This window comes from Theobroma cacao, chromosome 2 (genome assembly GCF_000208745.1).
Source record: "Theobroma cacao cultivar B97-61/B2 chromosome 2, Criollo_cocoa_genome_V2, whole genome shotgun sequence".
In the NCBI taxonomy this organism is placed as follows: domain Eukaryota; kingdom Viridiplantae; phylum Streptophyta; class Magnoliopsida; order Malvales; family Malvaceae; genus Theobroma; species Theobroma cacao.
This window is the reverse complement of record NC_030851.1, coordinates 8,553,502-8,577,221: the sequence shown is the minus strand read 5'-3', so window position 1 is coordinate 8,577,221 and position 23,720 is coordinate 8,553,502. Positions and strand designations below refer to the sequence as shown.

Below are 23,720 nucleotides of genomic sequence, written 5' to 3'. Positions count from 1 at the left end.
GAAATTAGTGTTCAATAAATTCAGTCAAGTAACAATCTAGCAGATTTGTTTACCAAAGTCCTTCTTATTGCAACATTTGAAAAGTTAGAATGCATCATTTTAAAGATCTCTATAATGCAGTTATCAGGAAGAGTAAAATACACACTACACTATTTTCCTTCATCAAGGTTTTTCCTACTGGGTTTTTCTTGATAAGGTTTTTAATGAGGCAGTAATTCAAAAGCTTATTATTGAAAATAATTATGTACTCTTTTTCCTTCACTTGGGTTTTTTTTCATGAGGGTTTTTCCTTATAAGGTTTTAACGAGGCATATTCTTAATACAATGGACATTCAATGAGGAGTGTTATGAATAAATATGTGAATGTCCATTATATTATGACTCAAGAAGTGCAAACCAAGTTAAATAGCTTAAAAGGCAAGATACAAGAAATGTAATATGATTTGAACTCTTAGATAGAATTAGATTAGGACATGATTCAAGGGGTTGTTAGTTTATAAATAGACTCCTTCACTTTATTTGTAAATATACAATTCAATAAGATCTATTTTCTCCCCCTAAACACTTTCTTTTTTCTTTTTAATTATTTTTTCAAGTTATCTTTATTTATTTTTTTAAGATTTATTTCATAACAGACACAATATAGTAAAATATTTTTGTAAAGAAATATGGGATCTTCCTCATAGATTTGAGAATAAAAGTATCAAGAGAGTGATATCATTAATGATTGAAACAAAATACGATTTTTCACCATGCATTCTTGTTTTAAGAATCTATTTGATTTAGGTTTTTTTTAACTTAAAAGTTATTATAAAGTTGTTATGAAAAATAATAACTTTTAAAATTAAGTTAAATGTATTTAGTAAATTGTTTGGCAAAATAATTATATAAGTTGTCATTTTGGTTAAAATTATCATAAAGATATTGATGTTATTTTTAATCATTTTATAAACTAAAACTGAACAAATTTACTTCAAGTGTACAAAAGATTTCAGATGTTAAAATTAAAAAATTCATATCGAAACGAAGAAAGCAAACCTTTAAATAATATCTGAATGTAATTTTGAATTTTTAGTTTTTTTTTTCTTAATCTTTGTAATAACAAAAGAACTTAGACTTTATTATTCTGTAATAAGTTTTCAAAAGTTGGTGTATTTTTAAAAGAAAAAAAGAGAAAGCTCGTTTAGAAGCTTTCATTTAAACTATTTTTCTTAAAATTTTGTTATTTAAAAAAATAATTTTTTTTATTTTAAATCTCAAAATCCTATTTGATTTGATTTTTATTTTTAAAAAATAAATAAGTAAAAAAAAAAAATCAAGTCATACAGACACTTACTACTTATCCATCTTAACACTGAAAAAAATTATCTATTCAATTAGCAATCGATTTAATTGATTATTACATCATGGTAATATTTTTTTATAATTAAATAACATATTAGGGATTTTCTTACTTAAACTACAGGAGTACTTTCGGAACACAGAAAGAATAAATTGGGCCCCGGTCATGCGAATATGTGCTCAACCCGGCCCGGCCGACCACTCTGCACTGTATACCGCTGGACCCGAGGGCGGGGCAGCAGAAAAACAGAAAAAGGGGAAAAGAAAATTGATTCATGCAGTGGCGTCTGTTAAGTAGTCAGTAGATTTGAAAAAAAAGAAGGATCTATTTCCGTTTTTGTTCACCAACCGAAGGGTAAGATAACTTGGATTTCAAATCTGGGTGATTAGAGCTTGAGCCTGGAGCTTCTCCATTTTCAATTCCTTCCATTTCAAATCATTCTAGCTATCAGGTACGTTTTGATCCCTTCGTTGTTTTACCATATTCAATTTCTTTGTCTCGCGATCTCAATTTTTTAAGACGATCTAAGCTTCGTTGCAAATCGGATCTTGAAAATGGATTTCTCTGTATATCGGTCCTAATTTGTTATATTCTCGACCCGTTAAGCTCTAAGGAAATTTTCACATTATATTAACTCAGCTTAATTTCCGTTTCGTTCCTGAGAAAATGGGAAAGAAAACCAACTCTAATTGTCTTTCTTAAAAAATCGTACACCAAGCAAGTAGTTTATTCTAGCTAATTAGCTGCTTTTAGGTGTCAAATTCTTCTTTCTCTTTCCGGAATTCATGTGCTGGGTGAAGGAATTTCTAATTTCACATTTGCTATGCATTTTGCAGGTTAATTACATTGTTTATGAGTTTCATAACAAATAAATGAGAACAGTTTAGAGGCAATGTTGCCAATTAGGTTTTCTTTCTTTGGAGTTGGGGGATCAAGTAAGGTTGGTAATTATGTGGAAGGTGATAAAAGTGAATTGAATCCGACACTAAAACTGCAAACAGATAAAGATGTTTATAGGCCTGGAGATTCTGTTTATGTTACGATTGAGATCTGCAATCCCCTTGCTAGTGGCAATACTGGTAGCATTGTACCTTCACTTTTAATTGAAAGGCTTGGCTTCGAAGTTAAAGGGATAGAGAAGTTGGATATTCAATGGTTTGCCACTCAAAAACCATTGGCCGGAACAAAACAAAGGAGAGGTTGGTACTGCAGTGTAGAATTAAATGTATTCATTGTTCATTTAGCTCATTATCTTTTTTTTTTCTTTATTTCAATTACATTTTTGACGAATGGTAAAAGGAAGTGAGGAATGTAATTAAATTTCTGATTAGGTTAGAGTTTGCAACTTTATGTCAAAGAGAATGAATTCAATATGTTTCCTCTCAAGGCAATGAAGTCAAATCAGAGTAAAGGGGTTTGTCTAAATTGCTTACATTTTTTATTTTCTTCTCACATTTTAGCATTCATGTATCATCTTTTCAAATTTCGATCAACTGCATTAGCCATTGGCTTTTTTTTTTTTTTTTTAACCCTGGGTTATGAAGTGCACTGAAACTGTATCTGAAAGAAAAGAAAAAGGTGCTACTGTCTGCAATGCCCATTTACTCTTTTTTTTAAAAAAAATTTTCATTCTTTTTGATATTTTATATTTATGTTATTGTTCTCAATTTTTTTCAGGTGAACATGTTTTTTTGGACTGTTCAACACCATCAATGGTTTCAACTCAGATCGTGCCTTCTGGCTCTGCAAAAACTTGTTAGTCTACTTCCTGCCTTTGTGTAATTGTTGTGTGCACATGTGCAAGTGTATGTGTATGTGTGTAAAACTTGTTCTTCATTCTTTTTGGAAATCTATTTATTCATCACAATATGTAATAAATGCTATTGATGAGTGTTTTCTTTTTGAGGCAGATAAAATGAGTATGTGCTAACCTTGATGTCTTAATGACCACATGCTATCATGTTTTTGTCAAACTCTCAATTTGGCTCAATGAAAATTGTCTGATACTATGTTCTTTAAAATTACCACCAGGAAGAATATTTCATTGACTTGTTAGAGGGAAAATAGTACTAGAAGGATGATTTTTGTCGCAAGAGAAACAGCAGAAGGAGGAAAGTAAAAATGCTAAGTAAATTATCCGCGAAGGAGGCTAAATATGCAGAAATGTGATTTCTATGATTAAAGTTAAAATGCATTCTTTGTAACTGTCACTATAACTTATTGTGTTACGGCTGGAATCCTGTCAATCAATGTTTTGAAATGAATACTTATTGTTGGCAGCAAATAGTATTTTGTTACCCCTCCCTATGGTTATATTTATCAGCCTTCAACCATACTTTCCTTTCATTATTGTGATTCAACATGATTTATTTTGTAACTGACTTTTCACTCTATCTGCAGATGTAGTACGGGCTGTGCTTCCTAGCATTATACCACCATCTTACAAGGGTGCTACCATTCGTTATTTATATTATATTAAGAGTACCTTGTTCGTTCGATGGCTGATACTGGAAAATGGTCACTCCAGCGAGGAGTCAGTAAAAGATCTTAGCGAAGTGGTTGGTTTTACTTGGTTTTCATAACTTTTTAAAGGATTCCAAAATAACTTCTGTTCTTGTCTTTCACAATTAGACATGTTTGACTTGCAATAGTGCTCTTGAAAATAGGAACCGTGTTAAATTTTTAGGTAGCGTAGCTTCTTCTGTCCTGGGGCTTGCATGGGGTGTGTGTGTGTGTGTTAGGGATTCCCACCACAACAGGGAAAAAGGAAGGGAGACAATGGAAAAGAAAGAACCTGAAACATTCATAAGTCTTTTTATTGTTTCATATGTGAGAGGGGCGATGGAGATTGATGTCTATTTCTTACACTTAAGTAAATGTTGATGCTAGTCCAAAGCTTCTGTTTGTGGATTTAGGGCTGAAGTTCTGTTTGAAAATCCATTGATCTCTAAAATTTTGTCATTTGCACAAATTAGAATACTCTTCTATCATGTATTCTTTAAGATCTATGCTACTCTGACCCTTCATTTTCCTTGAAGTACCCATGTCCGACACATATCTGACAAAAATGGATATGGAGGTCCAGGACCCCAAATATATGGAAAAACTTAGAAAAAATTGGACGTACCTGTGTCAAACTCATACTCGTATCTGACACTCACCCCCAAGTCCGAGTAATGTAGTTTAGGATAGCTCAGTCCTGTGGGTTTGTTAGATCATGTATGCACTTTTCAGTGTTTGATTGATTAGTGAAGATAATTTACTTTTTTGTTCTGTCATATCTGGCTCATTCTTGAATATGTAATTTCATAGTTATACACACATGGACATTTCGGGATGTCCATGCATTCTTTTCTGTGCTTGCATATGTCCTTATGCCAACATTTGGATCTTGGAGAGAACTTGCCCTTGTATGCATATACTATGAAACAGTTAGGAGATTGTTGATATTTATGAACTTTGAATTCCAACAGGAGGCTCGTGTTCCTTTTCAAGTATGGGTAACTCAGAAGAGAAACGGCTTGGTATTGGAAAACGGTCAAAGTGATGGTATGTTGCTATTGTTTCAAGTTTTCAACTTCACAATCACCGTGACTTCTTCCTTTTTTATTTTTTATAAATTGTAAATCCTTTTTTTTTTTTGAGACCGTTGACAAGTAGTAACTTTGGCTTTTCATAAGACAAATATGTGTTCTAGTCAAGAATTATCACTAAGTTTTAGGATACTAATGTATTAAGTCCAACAATAAAGCAGGAAGACTTAATTATTTAAGAATTTAAATCTTAAGCTAAGGTTAATATCTTCTGATCATTTCTAGATTTTGTTTCCAGTGATGTTTTCTCTTTCACCTCTCGTAGAGGTAGTGTCATATACATTTTATTCTTGGATGGTATAGGTAAGGGATTGAATAAGTCACACCTGATGTAACAATGACTCAAATTTTGAAGCACGGTTGAAAAAGTTATATAGTACTGTCTACGAATTTAAGTTTGTGATAGGAGTCATACTGTAATTAACAGGTTTCTGCACATAAGAAAAATATCATGATGACTGTTTTTCCCTCTTTGATGATACAGGTATTGTTCCTGCTACAACCATCCAAACAGATATTTACTGGAAAGAGATGGATGGAGATTCAGAATGGGTAAGGCTGTTAGTAGTGTTGCTTATGCTTTTGACTGAACATTTGAGTTGAATGATTGCTCAGTAAATGGATATTTTGTTACAGGCTAGAGTGAGTGACATGTATGACGGCGTTGAGGAAGGGTATGAGAGCTCAAGAGATGAAATATCGTCTGTTTCATCCTATAATCCTTCGAAGGAAAATCTATACAAAACCTTTGGAAGTTCCCTATCCTTGAAATCATCGGCAGCCAGGTCTTCATATAGAGATGGTCCATATCATGATGGAGACCGTTTGAGTTTATCTTCAAATGTGGGACTTCCTCGGTTATCTGTGGCTGAAGTCTTGTATGATCCTAGTGCAGGTAATAAGTTTTATTTGATTATATACAGTCACAATTTGCATTGAACTTATCTTCCTCTCCTTCCATCGTCACACTTATGCGTTTATACTTGATTATGTGCAGTCGCTATTTGCTTTGGACTTATCTTCCTCTCCTTCTATCGTCATACTTATGTGCTTCATGCATTTTGCTAGATTTTTGTGATTACTTTTAAGTTCTTCAGCAACTTGCGGAAGTAATGCCCTTCATTTGTCTCAAAATAATAGCTTTTCTGATACTTAGAATGCCTTTGGGAATAGATATTTTGCCAGCAGACAAGTCATCAGCTATTTTATCTCCAAGTCAGCAGCGGACTCCTACAAGATCCTTAGCTGCGGATGACATCACAGGAGTATCTTCTGCACCCAGCCCAGGAGCCACTGAATCTGTAGCATGTAAAGTATCAGACTTTCTGCTCTCATTTTCTGTTTTGTTTGTTTATCATGTATTGTAAATCTAGCCTTGGCCTGTTTAATATGTGAATCTTGGTAAACTTATTTGGTACAAACATTTTCTGCAGCAGAAGGCTTTATTCGAGGAAGGTCTTATAATATCAGGATGGATGACCAAGTTCTGCTCAGATTTTCCCCTAAGAATTCTGAGTCCACGTATTACTTCAGTGATATGGTAAAATCAGTTTTAGGCTATAGTTCAGTCTCCTTGCGTGAATTAGTGTTCATTGTTACTCCTTTATTCTTTTTATTTACCTGATTCCATAACAGATAGGTGGGACTCTTACTTTCTTTCATGAAGGAGCTAGGAGATGCCTGGAGGTAATTGTAGATTAGGACCGAATGGAGAAACTACTAAACCAGTGAACAGACTATAAACTGTTGGATGATGCTTCTTGAAATTGACTGGAAGAATTGCTGTCTTGTAGGTCTCAGTCACGCTGGAAACTTCTGAGACTATAAACAGGCGTTTTGTTCATCCTTCTAGGAGGAATTCCCCAACAATTACAAAGGTGTGCCCTACAAACTTTTTATATTCTACGGTGAATTGTTAGATTCGTGAACTAGAGTTGTACTTATTTATTTGAGTTTGTCAATTAAACTCAAATACATGCTTGGTCTGTTTTGGACATGCATGAAACCCATGATAATTATATTATCTAGCTTTCACCTTATCTAGCTACATGCATGCATTCATGCCATTGTGTGCTTAGACTTTAACACCTTTGCAGATGCATGTTATTTGTGAAGAAGTTTCAGGTTGCTAGAATCCTCTATCTTTTTTTCTTTTTATTTTACTTCCTGTTTAGTTCTTTTCTTTTTATTCAAGATAGTGTTCATTATCCTGAGAGTTTTTGTTTTCCTTCTAGTTTTTGCTCTTGTATACTTCAAAGTATTTTGATGAAACCCATTTTTATGATTTTAATAAATAATTTTTTTTATAAAAAACTAAGAATAAATGAATTTAGGAGGGAAAGAATATTTGAATCTTGAAGTGGTTGATTCTTCAAATTATGGTTCTTAAAATTGTTAATCATTCGGTTTCTGAGAATGCGCATTGCTTTCGCCATCTGATTGCTTTTGCCTGGGTACAACTGTACAAGCATTTCACATAACACACTTATCTATGTCTGGTTTATAAGTTTCTAACTGTTTCTTTTTGGATGTTTTTTTTAACCTCTAGGACCCAAGATAGGAAACATTTAGACATTATAGTAATTCTGTTTATTGATTTTTCTTTTAGGTTCAGAGTGATCATCATGAAGTTGTTGCTGATTTGGTACAGACAAGTTTTCTTTTTTCTATTCCCATGGATGGCCCCATGTCCTTTTCCACTCCTCATGTCTCTGTGCAATGGGCTCTAAGATTTGAATTTTTCACTACTCCAAAGAATGTAGACTGGGCAAGGTATGACCATGTGGTACTACAACCACAGAATCATTCTAGCTTAGCGAAAGAATTTGTTGCTAATGGTTATTCACTTGACATTGAAGATTGTCATTGTATGCTTGTGGGCTATATGCATATACTCTTACTACCTCTTTGATGTGGCAGCCAAGTTCATACCTTTTTAGAATAATGCTAGACACAGCATTAAACAAAAGAAGCTAATAATTCAAGATTTTTTTTAACTATTTAATGAAATTATGATAACCTTCCAGCAACTGGGTATATACGGTTTGAGTTTTATGTGGGCATACACAGTTTGACCAGAAGTTGAAATGGCTTAAAATTAGTTTTATTGAAATTTAGAAGATTTCTGCTTTAGCTTTTGCTAAATATAATTGTTAAACTGGACAACTTCTTGATTTCAAATTCAGATATGAGCATCCTCTTTTAATTGAAGGTAGAGACAAAAGTGAGTGGGTTCTTCCTATAACTGTACATGCACCTCCACCTGGAACTCCAGCCGCCCGGTCACAGAGTGAGAAACCTTTCTCTTTAGAGCCCTTGTGGGTTCGAAGTTGAAGGTAAGTTGTTTCAATTTTGTTAGTGGCGGAACTTCTATGGTGATATATCTTTGTTGAATCTGTGAAATAACAACCACACAGTTCAGAGACTAATTTTGTTAGTATTGTTTGAAGGCACATACAGCCTCCAATCCTGATGAGGAATTATGTATACCTAAGCAGTCTCCACTTCATTACCATTGCAATGACAGAATCTTACTTAATGCCAAACAGTTGCCTACTGATTGAACAGGCAGGTGAAGATCCATTTGATTCTCCAGGAGTTATAAACTCTAATTTCTCGTATTTGGTCTCAGCATTTGTAACATAAGATTTTGATATTAAACTCTTGTTACCCAAACTTGCATTGTTTTGGAGTAGCCGGAATCAGTCTGTACTGGTATATGCATATGCATCAGTCTTTTATTGTTGGGACGCGGATGGGAGCAACTGAAACTTCTGAAATATACTAGTTTCAGAACATTGATGATATGGTATATTGTGTTGTGGTATTAGGAATTAGATTTGCACAAAAGAGAAAGGTTTTGATGATATGGGAACCAGTCCATTGGCATAGCTTTTCGTTTGAGCCCTGTCCTGGCTTTAGCGAGCTTATATTTATGCAGTAGGAATGCAATGGTTTTGCATCCAAGATGATTAAGAAAAGCCTACAAACTAAAAGACAAGGGATAAAATTACGTACACTGAATTAAAGCTTTGATCAATTCTGAAGAAAATCATATATGTAGTTGTTTAATCTATTCCTAATAATAATAATAATTCATGTCATCGCACGCAACAGCAATGATTTGCGTCGACGCATTTGCCACTGTTTCCGTTTTCTGGCAAATAGCAACACACTCTTCATCGTAGCAGGATCATACTGGAACGGTGACAGGCAGGGTGGTGCATGATTGTGCAACTGCTTGCTCGGTGCCTATTCATCACATGAAAGATATGAGCTGTTAGAACAAAAATAAATAAATAAATAAATAAAAAAGCTTATTTCTTCTTATATTAAATTATGGGGTTTAGAAAACAAAGAATATTTTTCAAAAATATGTTTTCCAATTACAAAAAAAAGGTTAGATATTATTCGATATTAGTTTAATGTTATTTGCTCCCTTCATTGAAAAATATGAATTACTTGTACTTTTTTCTTGTTCTTGATAGAAATTGGTTTTCTAACAAATTATAGGAAGAGAAAAAAAAAAAGGTAAAAATAACAGTTAAATGAAATTATATTCTATGCAAGAAAATACATTAGGGCATGATGTCACCAAGAGCAGAGAAAAGATTGAGGAAAAGGGTGTTACTTAGCTCAACTGAAAGGAAAACACAAATTTTCCACTCGTATTATGTAGGAACGCAAGTTTTTACCCTTTAAGGGAACAAAATTAAAAATGGTAACTAGATGAAGTGAATAATCTTTGTTAAATGATATTATTGAAATTTTGTTTTAATAAAATTAGTGTGTTAGTAGGTTAACCTACTCTTTAAAAAAGTAATTTCGTATAGCTTAAAATTTTTGGTTGTGAATTATAGAAATTATTGATTATAATATTAATATACGTCTTTCTTTTATAAAATTTTTGATTAAATTTTATGAGATGATTTTTATAATTTCTAGCTTGGTACATAACCAACAATAGGATAAAAGTAACATCTAACAAGTATTTCCGTTTATTTAGGACCCAAACCTGTGATTGGACCACCTAAATGGCCCAGTATCCGGCTTAATATTTTCTTGTTTGGGCCTATGATCAACCCAACTTAAATCCAAATGCCAGGTGTCAGGTGGGTCCCCATTATCAAAAGATCGAATATTCACCGGGGATTGTCCAATAACAGAACCGACGGTGCGGATATGCCACGTGCAATTCAACCGCTTCAAAGAAGGAAAAAAACACTGAGTAAAAGACGGGCCCACGCGCTGTGCTGCAGTGCACTTGGGACATGCAAAAACCCTAAAAGCCCACCCGATGCTCCTTTTGGGAGTTTAAAATGCGTTCAGACTGGAAATACACACGCTATATAAGCCACATTATCTCGAGTGCTTCCTTCCCCAAAACCCTAAACCCCCCAAAACATCCTAGCAACTAGGGTTTTGCGGTTTCGCAGAGCCCGCTGTTTTTCTCTTCCAAAGCCCAGAAGATCCATCTCCCGTTTCTGTCTCTCTCGCCTAACAATGGGAAAGTCAAGCAAGAAATCAACCCCCAAAGTACTCTTCTTCTTTCATTTCTTTTAACTCTTCAATTTATTTTCTCGAGTTGATTATGTCGGCTCTTTTTTTGTTGTCTTTTAATTACTTTTTTGTTTTACTTTTGGTTTAATTTTGTGTTTTTCTTTTCTTTTTCATAGGTTGAAGCAGCTCGTGATGTAGCTCCTCTTAAGTCTGGAAAGAAAGGTATTTCCTTTTCTATATTTTCGATTCTTTAGGTTTGCAATTTTAAATCTTTGTGTGTCTGTGTGTGTGAGATTAAGGTTTAAAATATTCTAATTTATTTGCATTGTGGGGCAACTGCTTGTTAACGTTTTTTTCATTTTTCTTTGTCTCTGAAACTTTAGCTATTTTGTTTGTCTTTCATGATTGTATAGGCAAGAGAGAAGCTGAAGAAACTCCTGAAAAACAAGTGGTTGTGAAAAGACAGAAGAAAAACGATGGAGTAGCACAGGCTATCGTAAAGGAGAAAGTTGAAGCAAAAACCCAGAAGAAGAAGAAAGATGAAACCAGCAGTTCTTCGGATGACTCTTCTGATTCTGAGGATGTATGCAAATAGCAATTGTCTCTTTAACTAAAGATTTAACGTTTGTTAGTGTTGATATTGGTATAATGCTGATAGTTCACTTTTTGATCATGTTCTGTTTTGTGTCTGTTTTACATTATGTATGTGCCTTAACTTTATTATTTATGTTTTCCACAGTTGTCTCTTAATTCTCTTAAGTATCTAGAGAACACATTATAGGATAATAAATTGCAGGTGTGTCTGTATCTGCTTTGCCTATTTTAATGTTATCATTTTGTTCAGGAACCTGTACCACAAAAGAAGCAGCCAGCTATTGTCAAGAATGGCTCTGTACCAGCAAAGAAAGCAAAACAAGCTAGCAGTTCAGATTCTTCTGAGTCTAGTAGTGAGGAAGATTCATCCTCTGATGAAGTGAGTGTTACACTAATGCTTGTAAAATTTGCTAGGTTTCATATGTCATTTGTATATGTTTTGATGTTCAAATTTTTGTTTTTTCCAGGAAGCAACTGCTCAGAAGAAAAAACCAGTAGTTGCTAAAAATAGCTCTGTTCCAGCTGCTAAGGCAGTGAAAACCGAGAGTTCTGATTCATCTTCTGATGATGATTCTGATTCGGATGATGTGAGTATCGAGGCTAATGCTGGATGGTGAACACAACAATTCCTGTACAAACTCTTGACTCCATCTTTGTTATTTAATTTTTGATTTAGGAGCCTGCTGTAAAAACAAAGGTATCAGCAGCCGTTAAAAATGGCTCTGCACCTGTTAAGAAAGGAAAGGCCTCAAGCAGTTCAGATTCTTCAGATGAAGATAGTAGCTCGGATGAAGATGATGTAAGTGCTGGATTGTTGATTGATTTTTTGCTTTTTAATCTGAGGGGAATTTATGTGATTGTTATTTTTTGCATATACAGGAAAAATCAAAGCCTGCCTCTAAGAAAGGACCTACCACTGTTCCCAAAAAGGGGTCAAGTGATAGTTCGGAAAGTGACAGCTCTTCAGATGAGGTAACAGTGTTTTACATGCTCTTGTACTTCAGCTTCATGGAAAAATGTTTCTCCAATAAGTAGAATTAGTAAGATTTTTTCCAACATTTATTTATCTACAATGTAATGCTTGAGATGATTATAGTATTATGTGGATCTCTAAGATCTCTTCTGAGAATAATTGATGTAAGGGAGGAGCACTTCTATAAACATTGTTTCTAATAAGTTGTAGTAATCTGTAGGACACCACCCAAACAAAGAAATTGCCATTTTCTCTTAATAAATTTGCATCTAGTGATAGCAGCTCTGAGGAGGATTCTGATGAAGAGGTGTGATGTCTCATTCATGCGGTTCTGTTTTCTATGTGTTGTTTTGGTTATATTTTTATTGAATCTGTTGCCCTGCACTAGGATGTAAAGAAAGCAACTGTGGTGAAGCAAGTGTCTGCTCCTACCCCAAAGAAAACAGAGAAATCCAGTAGTAGCTCTTCTGATGATAGTGATTCTGAGGAAGAAGAGGTATTTTAACTTTTGAATTTGTTAATCTAGCAGTTTCAGTTTAATCATGGTTTTTATTTTGTGTTATTAACTTATTGTCTTTGTGTCAATGAATAAATTTTAGCAGGAAAATGAAGCTAAAGGTGATAAGAAACCTGTTACTGGCAAAACAGCTAAGAAAGAAGAGTCATCTAAAAGTTCATCAGACACTGATTCCTCTGAGGATGAGGTATTCTTATGGTTGTTTAAGTCTGATGGCAAATTTCCATCTCCAATAAGATACTGAGGATGAGGAATGAGCAATTCCTCCAAGGATGAGGACTGAACAATTCCTCTAAGGAGGAGGCTACTCCTGTTACATTTTGTATTCTTGTTAAAGTTGTACTTATTTAGCACTGCATGATATTTCTTTGCAGGCTCCTTTGAACAAAGTTCCTGTTGCTTCAAAAAGATCTCTCCCTACAGCTGGGGCAAAACAATCAAAACAGGTTGCTCCTCCTTACAATTTTGTGCTTGTAATTGCTCTCCCGTTCATCAGCATTAGTCACTAGGGCAACTTTTGATGTTATGATGTAGCTGCTCATGTTCTTTTATTTTTTAATGAATAGTTATATCAAAGCAGTGAAGTCTGTTGGGCTTGTTCTACCGTGCACTAATCGGACAGTCTATTTTGGCTTTTGCTAAATAGTAAATGAGGAGGATAACTTTCCTCTGATTTCCTTTATTCTTTTGGGTTGAACATGATCATTTGGGCATATTTTTATCTTGCCAGTGATGATTTGTCTTGACTGCTCAGCAACTCTAAGTTATATAAGTATTAATTGATTTAGGGATTAATTCTGTAAAAATTATTAATGAGATTTCCAACATTGGGTGAACTGTGACCTCAGTATGATTTTTTTTTCTTGCTAACTTTCCCTCTTACTTTTCAGGAAAGTGATGATAGTGATGATGATGATAGTGATGATGAAAGTGAGGATGAACAACCTGCAGCCAAAAAGGTCAAATTTTCTTGATCATCTTTGTTTCTCTAGATGTTTCTTTCATTATTGTTCTAGTATCTATTTACTAAGTTGTCTAATTCTATAAACTGCAGTCAAAGGTTGCTTCAGATAGTGGAAAAGATGCTAAAGTTGTCAAAAAAGTAAGCAGTGATGAAGAGGAGGGGTCTGAAGAATCATCTGATGAAGATGAGGAAAGTGATGATGAAGAAGAAACACCAAAGAAAAAAGTATGGATCTTGGGAATCTCTGTCGCCTGTGTTATACTTTTGGTGATAATGATGATTGCTTAATTTAGTGTGATTTTGTATATTGGAATCAGGATACTGATGGTGAAATGGTGGATGCTACAACCCCACAGAAAATTACCAAGCAGCAGGATTTTAAGTCTGCTAAGAAAGCTGTAAATGCCAATTTCCCTTCCACTTTTCTTTCAAAATTTACCCCAATTGTTTGTTTTGCTCATTTTGTTAATCTGGATGGATTCTGATAAGAATTTTCTTTGCAGCCCCAAACTCCTGCAACGCCTCAAGGTCAACCTACAGGATCAAAGACCTTGTTTGTTGGAAACCTACCTTATCAAGTTGAACAAGCTGATGTGTATGTTTAGGTTCTCTGGTCCCTCTAATTTTTATTTTATTTTATTTTTGTCTGATCAATGTTACTCTGCAGAAAGAATTTCTTTAAAGATGCTGGTGAGATTGTGGATATACGTTTTGCTACTGATGCTGAAGGGAACTTTAAGGGATTTGGACATGTTGAATTTGCTACAGCAGAGGCTGCACAGAAGGTAGATTTCTTCTTTGTCTATTTTCTATTTTGGATTGTGAAGGATGTTTGATGTATAAACTGAATATTGGTTAATGTACTTGTATTGAACAGATTCATATTTGAAGTTCATAGAAAATAAATCATTTATCGGGTCAAATAATGACTATTACTTGCTTTTGAATGTGATATGAAATAACTATTGGCAACATGTCAATCTTCATTAGAATAACGTCTTGTTTATTAAACTAATTAATTCAATTATGAAAATTATAGTCCTGAAATTTTGTTCTGTAAGCATTGTATTTGTACTGCACAACTATTTTATGCTGATGAAAATTAAAGACCAAATAGATTTTGTTTTAGGTTTTTGTAAAAAATTGGTATGATTTTCTCAAATTGTACATCAAGTAAGTGCTGATGCATGATAAAATATTCTATGAAGTAGTTTTCTAAAATCTGTAAGGGAAGCTCTATGAAAATTTTAACACATAAATCGGTTTTCAAGTGAAATGTAAATGTATTTGCATTCATACTGTTTTGTTCGTAAGTAAGCATTGCTATGTTATTAGTTAACATCATCTTTGTTGCAGGCTTTGGAATTGAATGGTGAATATTTGATGAATCGTTCTCTTAGACTTGATTTGGCCCGTGAAAGGGGTGCATACACACCGTACAGTGGGTATGTTTTTCCTTTCTTCCAATCTTTGAATTGCTATTTAATTTTTAACCCTCAATATTTATGTTGCTATTCCATTGATTTATTCAACGTATTCCCTCACCATCCTTTGCAGCAATGGGAACAATTCATTCCAGAAAGGTGGAAGAAGTCAGACTCAAACAATTTTTGTCAAGGGGTTTGATCAATCTCTTGGTGAAGATGAGGCTAGTGGTTTGCTTTAAATATTAGCTAGCTTTAGTTGCTCTTTTCTCCTCTCCGCCTTGCATCTTTTTCCTTTTTTGTATTTATATATTTACTGTGTCCAAAACATGCACAGATTAGGAGTTCTTTGGAAGAGCACTTTGGTTCTTGTGGAGAGATTTCTAGGGTGGCCATTCCAGTAGATCGGGAGACTGGTGGTGTGAAAGGGTTTGTATCTATTGATGCTGTTATTTATGTTGTTCTGAAATCCTGTTTTCTATCGTTTGTGCTTTGTCTTTGTATTGTTTTTCACATCAATTGTTGGAATTACTTGCATTTTCCCCCTTTTATCTTCTTCTTTGCTGATTTCCGTCCTAAGATTGTAGATAAGTGTGTACCTAGTGCTTTTTGCATAATGCCATAGAAATAGCTAAGTAGAACCTAGTCATTTAATGCATGTTGGATGTGAACGAATAATATATGGGGTTACACTGGTTGAAGTCTCCTTGAATATTCATTATTGCACCTTCCTTGTTTGAATTTCTTTCCTTGTAACTCTAATATCTTGGAAGCTTTCTTGTGATGGTTAGAAGTAGTCAGTATCTGATTATAATCAATTGATTGCAGTTATGCTTACTTGGATTTCAACGATGGTGATAGTTTCAACAAAGCTTTAGAACTTGATGGATCTGAACTAAGCAATTATTCCTTGTCTGTGGATGAGGCAAAACCAAGAGGTGAATTCCGTGATGGTCCAGGCAGTGGAAGAGGTGGTGGCAGGAGTGGTGGAAGGAGTGGGGGATGGAGTGGGGGAAGGGATGGTGGTGGCCGTGGTGGTCGTGGTGGTCGGCGTGGGGGTGGTCGATTTGGTGGTGCTGGCAGAGGTCGTGGACCTAATAAGCCAAACCTTGCTGCTGCTGGCACGGGTATATGCTGTTGCTCTGCTTGTTTTGCTTACATTTATATTTATATATATTTTTGCTGAGATAGATTATTATTGCTGATTGTTTTGATTACATTAATTCCTTTCTTCTTGCTGAGATAGATCATGAACGTAATGTGTGGCTTTCTCATAAATTTTATCCCCCCAAATGCAGGAAGGAAGACAACTTTCAATGATGAGGATTAGTGAGTGTGGGGTCGAGTACTTGTTTTTTCCCCTGCCTTATCGTCCCTGCTTAAGTTAAAAAGTAGTTATTGTTTTTGGTAGAATATATTTTTGGCATTCCAACTTTATTTTGTTATCTTAATTATTGTGTCGGATTTCGTGAAATGTTTTATGCCGTTGCTATTAACTTTTAATTGTTTGTTATCAGAATTTGCCTTTTGGGCTTATATTATATATAAAAATATAATTTTGATATTATGGAAGTCAACGAAGCATTTGCTATTAATTGGATCGTTTTTATCTGTTTGTGTTAAACCTGAAAATGTCCCGATACTTTTAATCGGGCTTTTAAGTTTTAACTCAAACCTTTTGAGTAGAGTTGCATTTTCTTTTTCTTTTGGGTTTCAAGCCTCCTGAGTAGTTAAATCAGGCAGAACCACGAATTTATGCAAAATAAAGATGTACAATTGATAAAAGGTCCTTGATATGTTTTTACCATACCAAGGACGTGAAGTTGATATTCATTAAGAATCTTCTGAAACTTATCGTTAAATTGTATATTAAATATGTAAATTACAATTTTCGGGCGGAGCTTTAGGGTCCCAGACTCCCAATGTGTGGAAATTATGTGGGTAGGAAGTGTTGCAGGAGTCAATGGTAGCCGAGAACTGAAACCTTGGCTTGGGGCCCTCCTTGAACGTAAACAAAACTGCACTCCGAACCAGGTTTCAAGACTCTAAGCCAGTGTGGAAGCTTGTAGGTGTTCTTGACAGGAGTTGGAGAGAGTCCCCATAAGGTCCCTGAGAGATCTTCGACCAGCAGCTTAAGATCTGTTATTGGCTTTCCAGATGTATTCTTGATTATTACCCTGTGGCGGTAGTATGTCGCTTTCCCAACATTCCATGAGCTGGTTACTGAGTGAAGGAACTCAACTGGGACACCACCTGCAACATTTGCAGATCAAGGTTTTTTAGCAACTTAACCACACAACATATTTGAGTTGTTATATTTGGTGTTGATTATCTTTATTCACCTGAAGATGTTGTGCTGGGTACCGGTGTCTGCTGGAGATGGTAGTCTGGAAGTAGGAAATATGGACTTTGATGAGATGCTATTGGGAATAAAATGATCAGATAGATTAAGGGAAACAGAAATTCTGGTTTACTCACTTTGTTTTGGTTGGTCTGTTGTTGCTGATCCTTTATGGTATGGACCTGTCAAATTTAGGCCAGGGAATTCAGAATTTACGATCTTGGCAGCAAGTGATTTAGTTCAATGTTCAGCGAGGTAGGAAAATGTTGTTACCTTTGTTTCCAAATAGGTTTTCCAGCTTAGAGAAGAGACCTACAAGCGGTGCAGAGCCAGAAAGTGTAGGCTCGGTCTGCTCATAATTGGAGCGGTCATCACTGAAGTTATCGTTCTGATCAGGTCCTCCCACGAGTGCTCCGTTGATGACATTAGGATCTGCTTCGGGGCGGCGGTACCAGGCCTCAAATCCCTGGACGCAGCTCACTGTCTGAGGAAGAACTGTGATAGAGGCAATTGAAGCACCTCTGTGGTGGACGTGAATAGGATATTTTGGTCCGTAACCAACCAAGTAGCTCATAGACTTGGGATTTTTCCCTAGAATGTAGTCAGCCTGTGCAACAAATCCAAGCAATAAGTAAATGTTATGAAGCCTTTTCATTGAAGGAAGCGGAAGACAAACAACCAAAGCCATATGAAAGGCGTCAAACAGGTTGAGAAACTAGTATTGTTCGTTATTAGTTATTTCATTTAAGGACAAAGTATAGATTTACCTGTGACTTGGCAAAATTTAGAACTTCATTAGGTTGAACTTGGCCATCAGGACAAGTGAGTTTGGCTTTCGCAGCAGAGAGATAATCAGAGTACACAGCAAGAAGAAATGCCGCAGCTGAAGCATATTGCAAATTGTTCCATTCACGCACATACATCAAACCTCCTGGTACATCAATATAAGCAGATGAAGATTTAGGTTACCCCTTTGAATTGTAGAAACTTCAAGCAAAGAATTATGATTCGATCAAAAAGAGATTTAATAAACAATACTAACCAGGGGTGAGGTGGACATTGTACCCATCATTCTTTTGCAGACAAGCACAAGCAAAGTAATCTGCTTTGGCCTGATATTGCTTTAATGTTGAAGTGTATGCACCACCTTTTTGCTCCATCAATACCTGCCATGGCAATGGCACCCCTCTTTAACTGACTATTTTTTGCAGTAATTATCAATTGAAACATGCAGAACATTCTGTTTTAGCATTATTTGAGTAAGAGATGATAGAAAAATGAACTCAATTAGCAATTATATGCCTTAACCCAGGGTGATTTGTGGCGAAGCAAGGTTCAAACCCCACAAAAGAGGGAACGAATCGATGGACTTTGGATTTCTTTTCACCTTTGAAAGAAGGATTTGCACACCGGCATACTTGTTGTCCCAAGAGAATTCTTTGACTGCCCATCCAGTTCCACCCATGTAGACAGCATTGTCTGCAACATACTTCAGATAGTTCTCCTCACCAGTTGCTCGGAATAGCCAAGTGGCAGCCCACAGTAATTCATCCTTCACCAAAGAGCAGTTGATTAAGAAAAATGAATATCAGAACGCGGAAGTTAAGGATTTAGGCATTGTATTACTTACCGAATAACCTGATGATGTATAGAACTGCTTAGCACACTGGATGGAGTCATCGTATAGGCCTCTAAATCTATCCGCAAATGAGAAAAGCTGCAACGGGTTGAAGATTAAAACGTCAGTGAAAATTTGAACCTTTTCCCCTTATATTTCTATTAATAGACATTGGGACTTTTAGATGTTCTTACCTGTTTGGCATGAACTAGGAGGAGTGCTGAATAAGAAGAGTTGTAGGGCTTGAAAGCTATTGCAGCTGCAGCTAAAGCAGCAGCAGTTTCAGCAGCAAGGTCTGAACCAGGATGATCCTGGTCGAGCTTGTAAGCTGTTCTAGGAGTTGTCATGTCTTCTGCGCGCTCCCAACAATAGTGGTCAGAGTCCCCATCCCCAACCTGATCATTTGCACATACCGTTTCACATAGCACATAATACATGGAAAGGTAAAGGCCCTTTATTCAAATCATATTTAATTTAATTAGAAAATAGTTTCGGATCATCATCGATGGGCCGTTGAGATTGTTTTTATATCATTTAGCTAATAAGAACATGCATCTCATTTCACATGACGTTTCTTTCAACAGAGTTAAAAACAAGTGCTCTTACTTGAACAAAATGTGAAAATTATGCTTCCTATATACTTAGAATAAAGTTAATAAAGATTAGATTAAATTACCATTAGGTAACTTAACTTTTGAGAACATCTATTTTGGTTACACAATTATCAATGTTTATCAAAATTAATTTGATAATCATTCAACCGTTATAAACTAATAGTTAACTGACGTATCAACTAATCTTAAAACCCTTGATGCATGTTCATGTAACATGTCCAATGTCAATTGATGTTGGTCACATGGTATTGTCCATGTTAAGTGACTTTGATCATGTGGATAATACTATGTGACAGATGAGTTGATATGAATATATTATGTGATTAAAATTAATTGATCGTATTTCTAATAGTTGAATGATTAAAACATTAATGTTAATAAATATTAATAATCAAAACATAATTTTCCAAAATTGAAAGATTAAAATAAAAATTCCTGAAAAATTAAGTGATATTCTAAAAGGTATTGATTAAATTCAACAATGTGCTAATGAAAGTAATATGAAACAGTTTACCTAACCCGGGATTTGACAATATTCCTACCTGTCCCCAGAGAACATTGGGCTGAGTATGAGCCTTGATGAAGTAGTCAGTGCCCCATCTGATCGCCCATAGAGTATGCCTCATTTGGTTTAAATTAGTGATCTCCCTCCTGTATTCAATAGTTCCCCATACAAGCATTGTCACACTAAAAGCCATAGGGAGCCCAAACTTCACATGATCCCCTGCATCATAGTATCCTCCTACTAAGTCCACCTGTAGTGATCATCCAGACAAGTTAAAACAAATACTTGCTTGTATATTTTCAATATAATAAAAAATTTTAGTCAGAGGGCTAAAGCAAGGCTTGAAGTGTCCTACCCCTTGATGAGAGCCGTCCTTGAGGCCTGAGTCACCGCGCCACTTGACACGCTGGTCGACGGGTAGTTTACCAGACCTTTGTGCCTCGAAAAACATGAAGGTTTTGTCAAGAGCTTCACCATAGTTGAACTGATCAGCTGTTGCAATGGCCGCCTGAAATCCAACTAGCCCAACCAGGGTAAGGCAGACAACCAAGTTTAAGTTGTTCATGATTAGGGAGCCTGGGCTGAGCTTTACTCAAAACTCAAAAGACACTACAATATTTGTCCGAACCCTGCCTATATGCTTCTTTGCCTCTTACGTGAACAATGCTTTTATACAGAGAGAGAGGGACATAAGAATGGAAGAGAAACAGGTTTGAGAATCTCTGTGATATTTGATTACATTGGTGATAGTGGTAGCCCTCACGTTTTAATTCCAAGTTTCTAACAATGGAGATGACAAAAAGTAGAGCTTCTCACGTTGTGTATTATTGTGTGTATATTTATATATGTTAGTATATCTTTACAGTTTGACACAAAAAAAAAAAAAATAGATATACGGTTATGGTGCTGCACCTGCTTATGGACCGCCAATCATGCGTCTAGATAACCAAATAGGTAGCCAACTTTAGACAAACATATATATATATATATATATATATATATATATATATATAGATTAATACTAGTACCAAATTAAACTAAGTTAAATGTATTTGTCAACCTTTATTTATATATTGATTTCTTGTGATATTGTTGCTTCATTAACCTAGCTTTATATAGTTGTAATTATATATACTTTTTATTATGATTGAAAATGGATGCTTCCTCCCTTTGAATTTTATTCTTTCAATTTCAAATGTCTCTTTTGGAGACTACACCATAATTACATAATGTTTTTTGAATGAGGTTTGGGTAAAATAAAAGAAAAGCTTGACATGATAGAAAGATCAATTCGCCTTCTACTTCTTTTTTAGTTGTTTTACATGCTGACCCCAATAAAAAATGACGTTGAAAAATACCCTTTTTCTTTGTAAAAAGAAATATCTTATCTTACCAATAAAAGAGTAAGGGCAGATAAAAATTAACGCTTCATCACTATCATGTACTTTTGTGTCTCTGGGATGAAGCCTCCGCCCCATTGCTTCATTTCCACTTAAATATCCATTAAAATTATAAAAAAATATAACCCTTTTATAAGGGATTTCAAAAATAATTATTAAAATACATTTAACTATTTTTAATTATATTTAACTATGATTTGATAAAAATACACTTAAAACTATTTCAAATAAATTAAGCCATTCATCACAATTTCTCCTTATTTTCATCTCTACTTTCGATTTCTTTCTTTCACCGTCTAGCTTTTTTTTAATTTTATCGTTTTTTCTCTTTGGTATCTATCTACTGTGCTTTTGATTTTTCTCTCTCGTGTTTTCAAGATGCCAAATGATGATTTTGATGTGCTTGGAGTGGATGATTATTCGAAAAATTTGATTTTTAGGTATTTTAAATGAAATTAAAACAGTAAAAATAATCACAGATGTTTGAAATAGTTTGAATCACCTAGACACCAATAAATGTAAGAATTTGAAATTTATAAACATAGGATTTCAAAGGGAATTTTTTTTTTTCAATTTTTAGCCAAAATAGGTGTTTAAATAAATATATATATATTTTGATTTATGAAAACATGTTAGAAACATTTTAATCAGTACCAAATTGTCAAAAAAAAAAAATCGAGAGGATTTGAAGTTTTGGTTTACAAGTAATAACAACATTTTAGCCATTAAAATGTAATAATATTTTTTCAATATGACGTGTAACAATAATATTTTTTTTCAATATGTAGTGTAACATGTTCCTATATATGTAGTGTAATAATAATATTTTTTTTCAATATGACGTATAATAATTTTTTTTAACCATAGCATGTAACAATAATATTTTTTAAATATGACGTGTAATATCATGTGCATGGTATGTAACATCATATGCACTTGAATATGAAAAGATTTTATTAAGAGTAATTTTGTCCAACTTGACTAAAAATAATTAAAATTATAAAAAGAGCTTTTTTTTTAAAAACATCTTATCTTTGAGAGTTATTTTTTAAAGTGCCCCTTAAAATTATTTTCATTACAAAGTGATGAATTTGCCTATATGGACTTCTTTATTAACAATATATACATGTATAGAAAATTAAAACGCATAATATTTAAAAAAGCTCTTAAACTATTTCAAAAAATTCTTTTATTTTTATTATGTTAAATTAAGTCTTTATATTTTTAATTTGAATTAAATAAGCTTTTATTGCTAATGATTGACTTAATTAAAATACCATTCGTCATTCTATGTCTCGTAATACTGATATAACATGCTAACATATTTTAATTGATGATAATACGGTAAGTTGACAAATCATAATTAATAATGTCGTGACATGTTAATTTGGTACGATAACATGAGTATGTAGTATTTTTCATCCTCACATCAATACCATATCAGTGCTATATGAATATATAATAATAAGTGATATTTTGACCAATTACAATTAATCAATCAATAGCCATAAAAAGCTTATTAACTTGGTTAAAATGCCATTTGTCATTCTATGCATTGTGATATTGATATAGCATGCTAACATATCATAATTGATGATGATATAGTATGTTGATAAATTATAATCGATAATAACGTAACATGTTAATTTGGCATGATAATATGAGTATGTAGTATTTTTTACCTTTACATCAATGCCATGTCAATATAGAATGATAGGTGGTATTTTCACTAATTACAATTAGTCAATAATTAATCGTAAAAGCTTATTTGATCCAAAATAAAAATATAAAACTTGATTGAATGTAATAAAAAAATAAAAGAACATTCAAGAGGGAGAGATTAATAACAGTGTGTAGGTCAATTTGTTGTTTTTTTTTAATTAGAAGTAGAGGATTTGAACCCTATTTTTTAAGCAAGGGATCATGCACTACTAATGAACCAAATACTTAAGCGTGTAGGCTAATTTGTTGTTGATGACAATGATGGTTTAACCATTTTTTTCCTTTATTTTTCTGATCGAGGATTACTCCAAATGTTTATAACCATATAAAAATGGTCTAATAAGTATAATTCAAATAAAATTAGTTTTTCAAAATTATTTAATTTAGACTTGTAAATGTATGATGAAAATATAAACATCTCTTTAATATTTAGTTGAAAAATATACTTTTTCTCTATTAGTTTGAAAAATATTTTTTTATCCCTTTGAGATTTAGTTGAAAATATACTTATCTCCTGAGAATGTGATAGCACTAATTATCAGGTTAATTTTAAATGAAAAACAATTATATTCCTTTATTGTATATCTCTCCATTTCGTATTTTTCTTGTGCTTC

General features: G+C 34.0%; 3 protein-coding genes across 10 annotated transcripts; 2 read left to right on the top strand and 1 right to left on the bottom strand.

Annotated features, from left to right (window-relative positions):
- Positions 1,497-8,801, top strand: LOC18608510. Of its 2 annotated transcripts, XM_018115762.1 has the most exons (14): positions 1,499-1,793; positions 2,179-2,541; positions 3,020-3,097; positions 3,743-3,900; positions 4,816-4,891; positions 5,420-5,487; positions 5,572-5,830; positions 6,109-6,243; positions 6,369-6,475; positions 6,571-6,621; positions 6,729-6,812; positions 7,544-7,707; positions 8,121-8,270; positions 8,385-8,801. In XM_018115762.1, the coding sequence occupies exons 2-13, from the start codon at positions 2,235-2,237 to the stop codon at positions 8,266-8,268; spliced, it is 1,635 nt and encodes a 544-aa protein (XP_017971251.1). In that variant the 5' UTR covers positions 1,499-1,793; positions 2,179-2,234; the 3' UTR covers positions 8,269-8,270; positions 8,385-8,801. The 2 variants fall into 2 exon arrangements, with proteins under 2 accessions (XP_017971252.1, XP_017971251.1); XM_018115763.1 differs by lacking the exon at positions 8,385-8,801 and having other exon boundaries at positions 1,497-1,793; positions 8,147-8,232.
- Positions 10,265-16,487, top strand: LOC18608509 (nucleolin 2). Of its 7 annotated transcripts, none has more exons than XM_018115752.1 (21): positions 10,265-10,470; positions 10,611-10,656; positions 10,848-11,017; positions 11,279-11,407; positions 11,496-11,615; positions 11,708-11,827; positions 11,908-12,000; positions 12,222-12,308; positions 12,390-12,497; positions 12,601-12,705; positions 12,893-12,964; positions 13,409-13,477; positions 13,573-13,707; positions 13,800-13,880; positions 13,986-14,077; positions 14,150-14,267; positions 14,839-14,927; positions 15,040-15,130; positions 15,244-15,335; positions 15,735-16,033; positions 16,205-16,487. In XM_018115752.1, the coding sequence occupies exons 1-21, from the start codon at positions 10,438-10,440 to the stop codon at positions 16,234-16,236; spliced, it is 2,181 nt and encodes a 726-aa protein (XP_017971241.1). In that variant the 5' UTR covers positions 10,265-10,437; the 3' UTR covers positions 16,237-16,487. The 7 variants fall into 7 exon arrangements, with proteins under 7 accessions (XP_017971241.1, XP_007043307.2, XP_017971240.1 ...); XM_007043245.2 differs by having other exon boundaries at positions 11,705-11,827; positions 12,604-12,705; XM_018115751.1 differs by having other exon boundaries at positions 11,705-11,827.
- On the bottom strand, positions 16,683-20,630 carry LOC18608508 (endoglucanase 5). The gene is made up of 11 exons (XM_018115757.1): positions 20,340-20,630; positions 20,022-20,234; positions 19,060-19,260; positions 18,878-18,964; positions 18,635-18,799; positions 18,290-18,413; positions 18,015-18,178; positions 17,521-17,854; positions 17,385-17,429; positions 17,249-17,293; positions 16,683-17,159 (listed from the first exon to the last, which is right to left on the bottom strand). The coding sequence occupies exons 1-11, from the start codon at positions 20,547-20,549 to the stop codon at positions 16,867-16,869; spliced, it is 1,881 nt and encodes a 626-aa protein (XP_017971246.1). The 5' UTR covers positions 20,550-20,630; the 3' UTR covers positions 16,683-16,866.